Source organism: Olea europaea, chromosome 20 (assembly GCF_002742605.1).
Source record: "Olea europaea var. sylvestris chromosome 20, O_europaea_v1, whole genome shotgun sequence".
In the NCBI taxonomy this organism is placed as follows: domain Eukaryota; kingdom Viridiplantae; phylum Streptophyta; class Magnoliopsida; order Lamiales; family Oleaceae; genus Olea; species Olea europaea.
Window position 1 is genome coordinate 8,214,733 of NC_036256.1, and position 14,233 is coordinate 8,228,965.

A 14,233-nucleotide genomic window follows, 5' to 3' on the forward strand; every position below is an offset into this window, starting at 1 on the left:
TCCACAATTATTCTTCACTTATTATTAGCATGTTCTATAAGACCTACATTTTATAAATACTTTGACATTTCGTAGAATCCATGGGCACTTGAAAGACCATCAAATAAGCACTTACCTTAAAAACAAAGTTGAATGACGTAAGAAAAATTGAACTGGGATGAGGTTGTTGTTGAAGGTGATTATTCTTCTAATTGGGCCAATAGAGCCCATGCATGTATATGTTGTTGGATCATGCACAGATGCTAAGGCCCAAATGAGTACAGGGTTTTATTACTTGTGGAAATTTTACCCAACCATATTTTTTAAGATCCAATTTCAAAAATAAGAATTAAAGTTTATAAAAAAATCAGATATTAATTCAAAAATTTAATACTAATAATTATATTACAAAGTTAAATTAATATACATATAAAACCACCCACACAAAACCATATTCATTTTCCATTTCCTCTCTCTCTCTCTCTCTCTCTCATCCTTTTATCCCAACCATCAAAATCTTTCACTGGAGACCACCACATATGTCATCGCTACAATGACGTGTCATCGCTTCAGTGCAACGTCGTCATTGCACTATCGACTTTAGACGCTACAACAGCGGTTGCTGTGCAATGCGCTCAACAATAATGCCGCTGTGAGTGGCTTGAGTGCCGCTACTACGGTGATATGGTGACAAATGTTGGGCCAGCACTGCCGTTGCTAGAGATTTGTTGGCTTTGTGAGTTTTGTGTTTGAAATGTTGGAGAGATGAAGAAGAAGCAAAAAGAAAGTCACAAGAAATATGGCAACGAGATGAACAAAATCAGAAAATTGTAACACCAAATGTCAAGACTCAAACGCGGGATCGTTGTCCTCAAATGTTATTTTCCCCCACTCCAGTGTTTATGAGATGTTTAAGGGTATTCTGGCAAATGGTTTGAAGGATTGTAACAAGTCTCGAAGAGAATTTCACCAAAGCACAAAGTGAAATTTTTCAAAACTTGAAGAATACGAAAATAAAATGAATACGAATGAAATTCGGGATTTGATTGTTTTTGGAGCAAAGTATGGATTGCAAGATATTTTTCTTACATCTTTCCCTTGAACATGGCTCTCCCATATATAGCCATCGACCAGAAGTACGAAATGATGCTAAAAAATCAAGTGAAAAGTCACCAATTTCAAATTTACAACGGCCAAATAATTGTACCATGCAAATCCATGCGGTCGCATGGTTCACACATGTCGAGACCATTTGGTCTTGGCATACAGCCATGCGACCGCATTGCTATATGCCATGCCGTCGCATAGCCCTTTTTTTAATTTATTGTTATTGGTTTTGAACAACCAAACTCACAGCAATCCCCCACTTGTTCAAAATTAACAAGGTCTCATATTCAAAGTATACGATACTAATGCATAAGGATTAGATATCTTTCGATTTGAATCTAATCATAGTGTAATTCAAACAAAGCAAAGTCGAAGTTAAAGGTAGCATGAAGCTTTGAACCGATTATTTCATGTGACAATACCGGTAAGAACACACGCACGAGTACCACGTGTTCTCAAGTTTCTCATAACTCGTTTAGCGCTATTAAGGCCTTGCGCTTATCCTATTTCAACAAATTTTTAAGAGATAAATTTCAACTCTCTATTAAGACGACAACACCTTGAAAATTGTTTAGGTGAAATTCTTTCAATACCTTTATTACTTTTAGAGATAGTTGTGTTTGGAACTGAACTTCATTAAGAGTTTAAAACTCAACCCTCATTTCAATAACAATCAGCATTATTTTAATTAGGATAAGATTATTACGAATTTTAATAATGGTGTAACTATCTATATAACGAATGACTTGTTGTTACCCTTTGAACCCGTAGATTATCTTTTGAGTAATTACAAGTAGGGTTGCTATCATTGGTAGACCTTTTCAATTAAGAAGTTTCAACCACATCTTACTCGAAGTAGATGCTACTAAATCTCTATTTAGAGGTTTAGTTAAAGAATCCGCTAAATTCTCAATCGACCTTACATAATTTAAGGAAATTATTCCATCTTTGATTAATTTCCTTATGTAGCCACGTCTAAAACTCATGTGTCTAGACTTTCCATTGTATAGTTCATTGTAAGCTTTTGCTAATGTGGCTGACTATCACACATGATATGTATTGAAAAAAATTCTTCGATCCCAAAGGCATCTCATAGAAGAGATCCTTAAGTTACTCAACCTCTTTCCCAATATCAGATAAGGCTACAAATTCTAATTTCCTGGTAGAGTGTGTTATACATGTTTGTTTTTTTGATTTCCAAAAAACAGTACTTTCTCCTAGAGTGAACGCCCAACCCGATGTGGATTTACTTTCACCCGTGCTAGATATCCAGCTAGTATCGGTAAATCCTTCCAATACTGTTAGGAACTTAGCATATTGAAGGCTTAAGTTCTTGGTTATCTTTATGTATCCAAGAACTCTCCTAATAGCCTTTCAATAATCATTACTTGGATTGTTAGTAAACCTACTAAGTTTACTTATTGCATAGGCTATATCCGGTCTTGTGCATTGAACTACATATAGAAGACTTCCATAGCACTAGCATTCTCCAATTGAGCAATCGCACTTCCACCATTTTTTACAAGTTTTAAACTTGGATAAATCGGGGTACTATATTCTTTTAAGTTCACACATTCTCAATGTAATGTGATTAACTTAAATAGTAACCCCCATTAGTCTTTGTGACTTTGATACTCAAAATGTTATCTACCTGTCCAACGTCCTTCATCTTAAATGTGGAAGACAGAAACTTTTTCGTTTCTTCTATACCATTCATGTGATTACTTATAATTAACATGTCGTCAATATACAAGCATATAAATGTCACGTAATCATCACACAATTTAGAATATAAATATCTATCTATGTTATTATGTTTAAATTTGAATGATATTATTGTTAAGTCAAACTTCTCATGCCATTTTTTAGGTGCCTGTTTCAAACCATATAATTTTTTTACTAACTTGCATACCTTATATTCATTTTCAGGTAGAATGAACCCTTCAGGTTGCTCCATATAACCTCCTCATCGAGATCCCTATTTAAGAATGTCGTCTTGACATCCATTTGATGAACATCAAAGTCATATATTTAAATCAATGCAAATAATATACTAATCGATGTTATTCTAGCTACCGGTGCATAAGTGTCAAAATATTCGATTCCTTCATTTTGTCAATATCTTTTGGGTACTAATCTAGCCTTGAAAGTATTTAGAGAGCCATAACCATTATAATTCCTCCTAAATACTCATTTACATCCAATATGTTTGGATCCTAGTGGTAAATCGACAAGTTCACACGTATTATTAGACATTATCAAATCCATTTCATCTTTAATTGTATCTTTCTAGAAAATGCTATCACGAGAAGTCATAGCTTCTTTATACGTTTTAGAGTCGATTTCCACTTGTAGAATAAAAGGAATTTTTCTTACAATATTCAACTCATTTCCTTCTACTAAGTAAAAGGAGATAAGTTGAGAATCAATTTTATCCGGTCCTAAAGACTTCTCAACTTGAGTTCTCTTGCTTCTTTGTGGTTCACAAGATTCATCAATATCTCCTAGGTGCAGAATATTGGTAAACTATGCCATGTTGTTCACAAAACAAGTTAAAATCGCGAGAAAAGTATTCACCATCTCTATCACTTCTTAAAGTCTTTATTTTATTGCCTAGATGGTTTTCAACTTCATTTTTATACACTTTAAACATATTAAACTCCTCGTCTTTTTATTTCATCAAGTAAATATACGTGTATCTAGGGAAGTCATTGTAGAGGCCTGAGAAATAAAATGAAATTAGGCTATTATGTTGTAATGATCTTGCACCACGAGCCTATCTCATTCAAGAATCGAGTTGTGGAATCTCAAACTATTTAAGATTTTGAAAGCCCAAGTCATAAATTAATTAAAAATCCAACAATTTAAGAGATTAAGTTTAAGTAAATTTGATTACAAAAATTTAATGAATAACTGGATTGAACCAATGGTCATCTACATGGTATTTCATATAGGCAACCCATGTTCGAATCACCATGTAAATATTTTTATAAAACTTTTTTATGAATTTTTTTAGGTTTAAAAACTCTTCAAAATCTTAGTTAAAGATCCAATTTAACAAATTTTATGATAATACAACTCCCCCCATTTAGTTTTTCATTAAAAAGAAAAGTTACAAGAAGTGGAAGGTCACTTTTTCACTACATCCTTCCTTAAATCTGAATTTCATCTTATTTTCTCTCAAAAAATATATTTTATGTCAATTTAAACTAAGAGAATAACAAGGGTGAGAAGAAGAAAGACTTTCTACACATTTGTTCTTTGATATCCAAGAAAATTCAAGGTAAGCTGAGGTGCAAGTGTTATTTCGTTTTCAAATTTGATTTTTCGTTAAAAGTTGAATGAAATGGTACCTTTGGGTATGATACTTCAGCACTACTATAGTTTGAATGATCATTCTCCAGCTCTACATGTTATGATAATGTTATAGATATTGAATTTTGCCAGAAATCCATCTACGTACGACGGTATGAATCCATGGTTCGAATTTTCTAATTTGATTACGAAATATACCGATGATATTTATTGAGTTTCAAACTCATGGGTTAAATCTCTTCTTACAGTTTGATTTTGTTCTTTTGTTGGGGGGCACGGATGATGGTGGTTGAAGATGCAATTTGACATAGAGAAGCCGATGATTTAATATCTTTAGTTGATTATAAAATGTTTATATATATTTTTTTTAAAATTGGATTCCTATAGATATCATGTGTGGATCTATTCTACGAACATTTTTTGTGAATAAATTATGTTTAAAAGTAGATATGCGTCACAAGAATAAATTTACAAATCGCCGTTTACAAAAAATATGTTAGCGATTTAAAATTTTGCTGTCTCTTTAAAAACTTTATACAAAATCGTCTTTAAAACTTTATAACTCCTTTGTTACTTAGCATTTTTATACAAAATTAGTGGTGTTAGATAGCCTCATAGGTTAGCTATTGAATAAACTTGGAATCATGTCAATCCGATATCCGTAGAATTTTATATGTTGCATAAAGTAAACTACATTAGGTAGAATCGCCCTTTTTTCAGCTTCTGCCTTGACTTCAAAAAATTCATAACTCGATCATTACTTGAAATTTCTGAATGAAACTAATTGCATTTGATAGTCTCATGGATTAGATACTGAATAAATTTGAAATCATGTGGTTTTGATGTCTGTGGAATTTTATATTTCATTTTAAGTTAATTGCACCGGTTTAACTTTCAACCGGGTCGCTGCTGGATTTTGAAAAAATATTTTAATACCTCATATGATGTCGATGGAAGCTAATTTTTTACTATGTCATATTATAAGGAGTTTCCTACTTTACATTAAAATTTGATGAAGTTTCAAGGTTGATAGCTATGCAAACAAATTTATTTTGATAATTACCGTTTGAGATAAAAATTGAAACAGCAATATTGCTTCTAAAGTTTTGCAAGATTTCACGTCAATAGTGGTTACATGCATATACAGTACGATACAAATATGGTATGCTGAAAATACGGTATGTTGCATAATAAGTGTATTTTATACACTTATTTAGGCCATTAAGATTGAGTATTTGTTAAAGAATTTGATGAAATATGGCTTAATCCTATTTATATATTGTGTGTAGGTTACAATCAATGGAAGATACGAGAATAAAGAAAATAAACAGGAAAAACGACTCAATTATATCAAGGCAAAGTATGGGGACTAGAATGCAATAATCCAAAAGTTGAATCGGATCAAAGAACGATGAGTTGAGAACACCAAGAATCAATTGGAGTTGAAGAAAAGCTAATGGGACAAGAAATTTTGGGAGAGGACCAAAACACACACTTCAAAATGTTTAGGGACCAAATTGTGAATTGGCCCCTAAAATAGTTGAACAGTGCATACACATAGGCTTGCAGGTCGTGCGTACGCACGATTGGAAAATTTGACTTTCGAAGCTAAATTGATGATACTATGCGTACACACCAAAATGTACTATGCGTACGCATGGTTCAATTTCGACAAAAAAATTCTGTTTTCTTATTTTATTTTGGAAAGTCTTGGTTTACAATTTTTTGCACGATATTTATACCAAAAGTCAACAAAAACACGGGAGAACCTAATTTTTATCATCTTGGAAGCCGACAAAGAGGAAAAGGAGAGCGGGATATACATTGAAGAAGAAGAAGGCTTCATCACTTGAATCCGGAATTGAAGGCATAAAGTCGAGGATTTCAGATTCTTTTCATACTTTAATGATTCGGGTGATATCATTCCTTTATTTTTCCTGTTTTTCATATATTAATATGCTAGGTTAAATATCTTTGTATTGGATGGATGACAAAACTATTTGACTTCTCGTTTTTTAATTCAAGACCTTATGTTTTTATTTTAATTCTTGCGTTGTGGTTTCTATAATATGCATATCTATATTGTTTTAATGTTTGCGCACCATTAGGACAATAAGTTGCTTATTCGTAGCGTTGAAAAACTCACGATAGGTAGAACACTGTTATTGGAACGCACGAACAACGAATGTTAGGAATAATATTTGTGACGTGTGTGATCATGTGTGATAATCCTATACATCAATGCATGTTTGTCATATAATTTCGGACTAGGAATATGATCGTTTCGTGGTAATCATAGGTTTATTATATCTTGGGAAAGAATAATAAATATCTGTGGAATTATCGATCGTCACAATTGCATGAGTTGAAATAATTGCCATAGGTCGAGAATTAGAACTAAGAGTTGATCAGTGGCGTTGGAAATCCAATACATTCACTCATCTAAACTCTAAAACAAATTCTCATAAATTTTGCAAATTTTTAGTTATAGAACTTAATTAGCTATTCAAACAAACGTCAACTTTTAGTTAATTATTTAATTATATCGAATACACTGGAATTAGACCTTTTTCCCTGTGGGACGACAACTCTTTCATCACAATTATTACTTGTACAACGAACCTATACGCTTGCAGGATTTTAACGAACAACGTTGTCGGGGAATAACGGTGTTAATTTTAGTTATTAGATATTTTAAATTCGTTTATTTTTATTTTTATTTGTATTTCATTTTTAGTAGTTGCTTTTATAGGCTACCATTACACCGTTTAGTTCTTTTGTGTCTTGACATTTCTTAAGCGACATTAGTTTATGCAAAATCCTGAGGAACCAAATCTCTTCCCAATCGATCACGAAATAGAAAGAACATTTAGAAATCATAGACGAGGTCAACATCAAGCAAGGAGAATGGCTGATAACCAAAATCAACCACAACATCAGGTCTAGCTTCACGAACAAATACCGCAGCCAAATCAGTCGAGAGCTATCCAGAACGAAGTCCCTATCTTAGTTGGAGATTACGTCAATCCAATCCCTGCACCAGTGCAACCAGCTGTAGTATATCCTCCCTTTGGACAACCTAATTTTCACCTTAGACCAGATGTCATCAATTTGTTCCAAAATCACCAAGACATCAAGTTCTTTGGAAAAGCCACAGAGATTCCTTATGCATATATTTTGGCATTTCTTATGCTATGTGAGGTAATCAGTCACGAAAGAATATCAACAGATGCATTTTGAATGAGATTATTCCCTCATACCTTGAAGGACACTACAAGGGAATGGTTTCTTTGCTTACCACCTGGGAGAATTCAATCTTGGAACGATATGATTCAAAAATTCACGATGAAATTTTTTCCACCTTCTTGAGTTCATCAAGTCAGGAATGAAGTCCATACTTTCAAGTAGAAAGAGTTTGAAAGCTATCCAGAGGCATGTGAAAGATTCAAGAATTTTTTCAGGAAATGCCCCAACCATGACATCCCTAAAAAGGCTCAGCAATATCTATTCTACTACGGTCTAAAGCAAGAATTCAGAAATATGATAGATGTTTCTACAGGAGGATCGGTGATGAAACTTGATGTGGATGAGGCATATGACTTGTATGAAAGAGTAGCTGAGAATCAATCGACGTGGCCTACCGATGGGGAAACTCCAAGGAAGACAACAGGACTGCATAATGTAGATGCAGTAACAGCGCTGGCTGCACAAATGGAAGTTCTTACAATGAAAATGGATAATCTATCTCAGTCAGTTAATATGGTACATCAATCTCCACCGGTCTGTGAAGGTTGCGGAGCTGATCATAATACTACGCACTTTCCTCTGGCATCTACACATGTTAACCAGTCTGAAGAAGTGAACTATGCGCAGAACTTTCAGAGACAGCAAAATAATCCCTTCTCCAACACATTTAATCCGGGTTGGAGAAATCATCCAAACTTTTCGTGGTCTAGCAATCAGGGACAAGGACAAGGAGGTAACAATCAGAATATTCCAACAGCAGCAACAACAGCAAGGAAAGAAACCATCTTTAAAAGATTTGCTATCTCAGTACATTACTAAAACTGAGACCAACTTTCAAAATCAACAGGCCTCAATCAAGAACTTGGAACAACGGGTGGGATAGATTGCAGCCGCATTATCAGTAGAGCTCAAAGGACGTTACCTAGCAATACTGAGACAAACCCTAAGGAGCAGGTCAAAGCCATAACTATAAGGAGTGGAGTCCAGCTACCAGAAATACATGTAAAGCGGCCCGTAACTATCACAGAAAAGGCACCTACAACGGGTGAAGAGCAAGTTGATAAATTAGACAAAACAACAGAGGAAAATCAAATCGAGTCATCGGGCAGTCCACGAGTTAAGACAAGCACTCCTGTCAAAGCATATGTGCCTCCAATCTCATTTCCACAAAAACTACAAAAACACAAGCTAGATAAGCAGTTTCAGAAATTTTTGGATGTATTTAAGAAGCTACACATTAACATATCGTTCGCTGAAGCCCTAGCTCAAATGCCCAACTACGCCAAGTTTATGAAAGACATCTTATCAAACAAGAGGAAGCTAGAAGACAATGAAACGGTCATGCTTACTGAGGAGTGCAGCGCAATTTTCCAACACAAATTACCACCGAAACTAAACGACCCAGGGAGTTTTACTATTCCCTGTGTAATATTGGTAATTTGTAAATAGATAAGGCATTATGTGATTTAGGAGCTAGTATCAATTTAATGCCCTTATCTCTTTTCAAGAAACTAGGGTTGGGGGAAGCAAAAGCGACTACAATTTCACTGCAGTTAGCCGATAGGTCAATCAAGCACCCACGAGGTATTTGTGAAGATATTTTGGTCAAGGTCGATAAGTTTATCTTCCCAGTGGACTTCATTATTTTGGATATGGAAAAAGATCGAGACGTCCCCCTCATATTGGGTCGCCCATTTTTGGCTACGGGAAGGGCTCTGATAGATGTGCAAAAGGATCAGTTAATATTGAGGTTAGATGAAGAGGGACTGACAATCAACGTGTTTAGAGCCTTCAAATTTCAGAATGAACTAGATTCTTGCATGCAGATTGACATAATAAGGGAAGCAGTGTTAGAGGCATTTAAACTTGATCACCCTCAAGATCCGCTTGAGGCTTTCTTGGTGCATTATCAAGAATCACCATCGAAAAAAGAGGAAGCAGAAGACTGTGCACATTATTTGGTAGCCATACCACCACTTTTCAAGCGGCCATGTTTGGAGCTCGGCGAAAGACCCACAAAACCTCTACCATTTATACTACAAGCTCCAACTCTTGAACTTAAACAATTGCCCATTCATCTGCGCTATGCTTATCTGGGGCAAAAGAATTCGCTCCTAATAATTATCTCGAACAATCTTACAGAATTAGAGGAAGATCAACCGCTAAGAGTACTTCGGGAGCACAAGACAGCATTAGGATGGACTATATCAGACATAAAAGGAATCAGCCATTTGCTTTGCATGCACAAGATACTGATGGAAGATGATTCAGTTGAGCATCAACGCAGATTAAACCCGAATATGCAGGAGGTGGTAAGAAAAGAAGTATCAAAGCTTTTGGATGCAAGGATAATCTATCCCATATCAGACAGCCATTGGGTCAGCCCAGTACAAGTAGTGCCGAAAAAAGGAGGAATCACGGTGGTTCCAAATGAAAATAACGAGCTCATCCCGACATGGACAGTCACTGGTTGGAGAGTTTGCATCGATTATCGCAAACTCAACAACGCCACTAGGAAAGATTACTTTCTCCTCCCTTTCATTGACCAAATGTTGGAGAAACTCGCTGGACATGCATACTACTGTTTCTTAGATGGTTATTCGAGGTACAACCAGATTTCTATAGCACCGGATAATCAAGAAAAGATAACCTTTACATGCCCTTATGATACTTTTGCTTATAGGAGGATGCTCTTCGGCCTTTGCAATGCTCCGGCCACCTTTCAACGTTGTATGATGTCGATTTTCTCAGACATGGTGGGACATATTATTGAGGTGTTTATGAATGATTTCTCAGTGTTTGAAAAATCATTTAAGGAGTGCCTTGAACACTTGGGAAAATTGCTGCAGAGATGTGAAGGCGCAAACCTTGTATTAAATTGGAAAAAATGTCATTTCATGGTTCGGGAAGGGATTATGTTAGGACATTTGATTTGAGCACGGGGTATTGAGGTCGATAGAGCTAAGATACAAGTCATTGAAAAACTACCACCGCTACTAACAGTTAAGAGAGTTAGAAGTTTCTTGGGTCACGTTGGGCTCTACCGTCGTTTCATCAAAAATTTTTCCAAAATCTCGAAGCCATTAAGCAATCTATTGGGAAAAGGGGCCTCATTTCACTTTTTTGAGGAGTGCTTGACAGCTTTCAACATCTTAAAGGAAAAATTGATTTCTGCTCCAGTATTGGCTTTCCCAGATTGGAATTACCCATTCGAACTTATGTGTGATGCCAGTGATCATGCAGTGGGGGTGGTGTTGGGTCAATGAAAGGAGAAGAATTCCCATGTTATACACTATGCCAGTAAGACTTTGGATGAGGCTCAAATGAATTATGCGACTACAAAGAAAGAGCTTTTGGCAGTAGTGTTCGCCGTTGACAAATTTAGATCATACTTGATTGGGTTAAAAGTGATTGTCTATACAGATCATTCAGTCTTAAAATATCTACTAAGCAAGAAGGATGCGAAGCCGAGGCTTATTCGATGGATACTCCTATTGCAAGAGTTTGATTTGGAGATCAGAGATAAAAAGGAGAGTGAGAATGTTGTGGTAGATCACCTTTCTCGCTTTGAATCGCATAAGTCAAACCCTACAGTGGAGATCAATGAAGTTTTTCCTGATGAAATGCTTTTTTAGATTATCATTACACTATGGTACGCCGATTATGTCAATTATTTGGCCCGCTCGATCACCCCAATAGACTACTCAAGTAACCAAAAGAAAAAATTCTTCAGTGACCTAAAACACTACTTTTGGGATGATCCAATTCTTTATAGAAGGGGTCTAGATCAAATCATACGTCGTTGTGTGCCAGAGGTAGAGCAGCATCAAGTGTTAGAGTCATGTCACTCTGCACCGTATGGGAGCCACTTCGCAACAACCAAGACAGTAGTAAAGGTACTACTTTCGGGTTTCTATTGGCCTACGTTGTTCAAGGACGCACATTTTATGGTGAAACATTGTGACAAGTGTCAAAGGACCGGGAATATCTCAGGAAAGAACGAGATGCCTTTAAACAACATTTTGAAAGTTGAAATTTTCGACGTTTGGGGCATTGACTTCATGGGACCATTCCCTCCCTCCTACGGTCAACAATACATACTAGTGGTAGTAGACTACGTGTCTAAGTGGGTTGAACCTGTAGCTTTGTCAACTAACGACGGGCAAGTGGTAACTCAGTTCATGAAGAAGAACATTTTCACTCGATACGGCACTCCCATGGCAATCATTCTAATCGATTATTTGCATCGCTGTTGGCCAAATATGGAGTAAAACACCGTGTCTCGACTCTGTACTATCCTCAAACTAGCGGGCAAGTGGAAATCTCCAACAGGGAGTTAAAGAAGATTCTCGAAACTATAGTCAATGCTTCCCGCAAGGATTGGGCTAAGAAACTGGACGATGCCCTTTGGGCTTATAGAATAGCGTTTAAGACTCCAATTGGCATGTCTCCATATCGACTGGTGTTTGGAAAGGCCTATCATCCGCCCTTTGAGTTAGAGCATAACGCATATTGGGCAACTCATTTGCTCAATTTCAATATGAGGGCGACAGGAGAAAAGAGGGTTCTACAACTCCATGAACTAGAGGAATTTCGTTTGGATTCATATGAGAATGCAAAGATTTACAAGGAAAAAACCAAGAGATGGCATGACAGACATATAAGAGAGAAGGATTTTGAAGTAGGCCAACAAGTATTGATGTTCAATTCAGGTCTCAAAACTCTTTTCTGGAAAGCTAAAGTCTAGGTGGTCAGGTCCTTTTACAGTAGTAGCCGTGTTTTCACATGGTGCTGTAGAGGTAGTATCTCAGGATGAACAGAGAAGGTTTAAAGTGAATGGACAACGGTTGAAAGCCTATTGGGGAGGTGACTACTCCAATGAGAAGATGACCGTACTTCTTAATAGTGCAGAGTAGTCTGAGCAACAAAGTCGAGATATAGACTATAAAAATAACGCTTATTGGGAGGCAACCCAATTCTCTTCTCTTTTATTTATTCCGCTTTGTTGCATTAGATTAGGATTTTTTATATGTTTTCTTTATTGCTTGGGTGTGTTAGATCGATTAGGTGTCATCCATTCATTGCTTAGTTGTTGATTCAATGCACAGATCATGCAATTTCATATTTGTTTTACACAAGTTTAGGGGAGTTCTATCATTCCAGACATGCAATTGGAGGGCATCACCAACATCTAGATAAAAAAAAAATGAGATGTTACAGTCATCGAGGCTGAAACGTGTACTTTTGGGTAAAGAATAACTTATAATCTATTGATTCCCGCATCAATTGCACATTTTTCGATCATAATGGTAAAGGTATTAGTTTGGGAGTGGATCACGAGTGGTCGGGGTCGGTTTAAACCAAAACGAACCTTTAAAGAGTTGGTGTTGAACTTCTATGTCATAATCGTTTTGCATATTTCTAAACTGTATTATGTCAAGCATTCGTTCGGGGGTAGGTATGGAGAGTCAGTTATTTAAAAAAAAAAAAAGGGTTAACCATGCGTAGGCACTGGTCTGCAGGCCGTGCGTACACACGGTTGGCAGATTGGCCCCCTGATGCCAGTCTGCTTGGGCTGTGTGTACACACGACCCAAGCCATGCATACGCACAGCCTAGTCAGGTGAGGGTTTAAATCCCTCACCCACGCACCAAGACCCCAAACATTTCTCCCTTCACCCACACACAAGCATACCTCTATTTCTCGACAAATCGGCGCATCTTCCCCCCAAGATTTCTTCATCCCTTCACTTGGGCATTACACATTGGCCACATTAGAGTAGCTTATGCATCAACATCATCCACTCCAACACCCCCAATTGCCAAGAACTCGAAGATAATATACTTCACTTTGAGCACTCGTGGGTTGCAATTTTTATTTTTTTCCAATTTTCGTGCATTTTGATGAATATTTTGATTATTGTGGAGGTTGGGCTTAGGTAGATGGTGGATTTTGTTTAATTTGATGTTAACATTGGTAGATTCAAAACAAAATAGGCATTTGGACATTCTTGCTACAACATTGCCCACAATGTATTTGTTTAATTGTCCCAAAAACTCATTGGTCTACATTTTAGCTTGAATTTTTGCACAACACTTGGGCTATCCTCAATTTAACGACACCTTATACTTTCTTGCATCCACTCCATTGTATAACTTGAAATTGAAGGGAAACTACACATTGTACTTACCACCCCTTCCACCGTCCTTCTGTGTTCTTTACCCACACATAGCACTACACTTTGCTCTTTATTTGGTACTCATGGTATTCTCTTGATAACAATTACCCCATTCATCTATCTCATTTGCTTATTTTGTGCCTTTTGCAGGAATGCCTCCCAAACGCACACGCGACGCTCCATCCACTTCAAAGGGGAAAGGCAAAGCCTCGACTTCGTCCAACCTGGGCTGCTCTTGAGTTAATGAAGGTGGCGTGCAAAAATTCCTAAGCCCCGAGCATAAGCTTCGATTTGAGCAAGTAGTCACCAAATAGATGATTTTATCGGAGCGGGAAGTGGTTTTGGAAGATTTCCTGAGGTTTGAAATTGAGACATTAATCCAACGTGCAGGCTGGGAAAAGGTGATAG

The 14,233-nt window shown here is 36.6% G+C and overlaps 1 protein-coding gene across 1 annotated transcript; it reads left to right on the forward strand.

Annotated features, from left to right (window-relative positions):
• The first annotated feature begins 7,941 nt into the window (after window positions 1-7,941).
• LOC111369022 lies at window positions 7,942-11,282 on the forward strand. The gene is made up of 4 exons (XM_022990510.1): window positions 7,942-8,380; window positions 8,495-9,055; window positions 9,097-10,517; window positions 10,917-11,282. The coding sequence occupies exons 1-4, from the start codon at window positions 7,942-7,944 to the stop codon at window positions 11,280-11,282; spliced, it is 2,787 nt and encodes a 928-aa protein (XP_022846278.1).
• The last annotated feature ends 2,951 nt before the right edge of the window (window positions 11,283-14,233 follow it).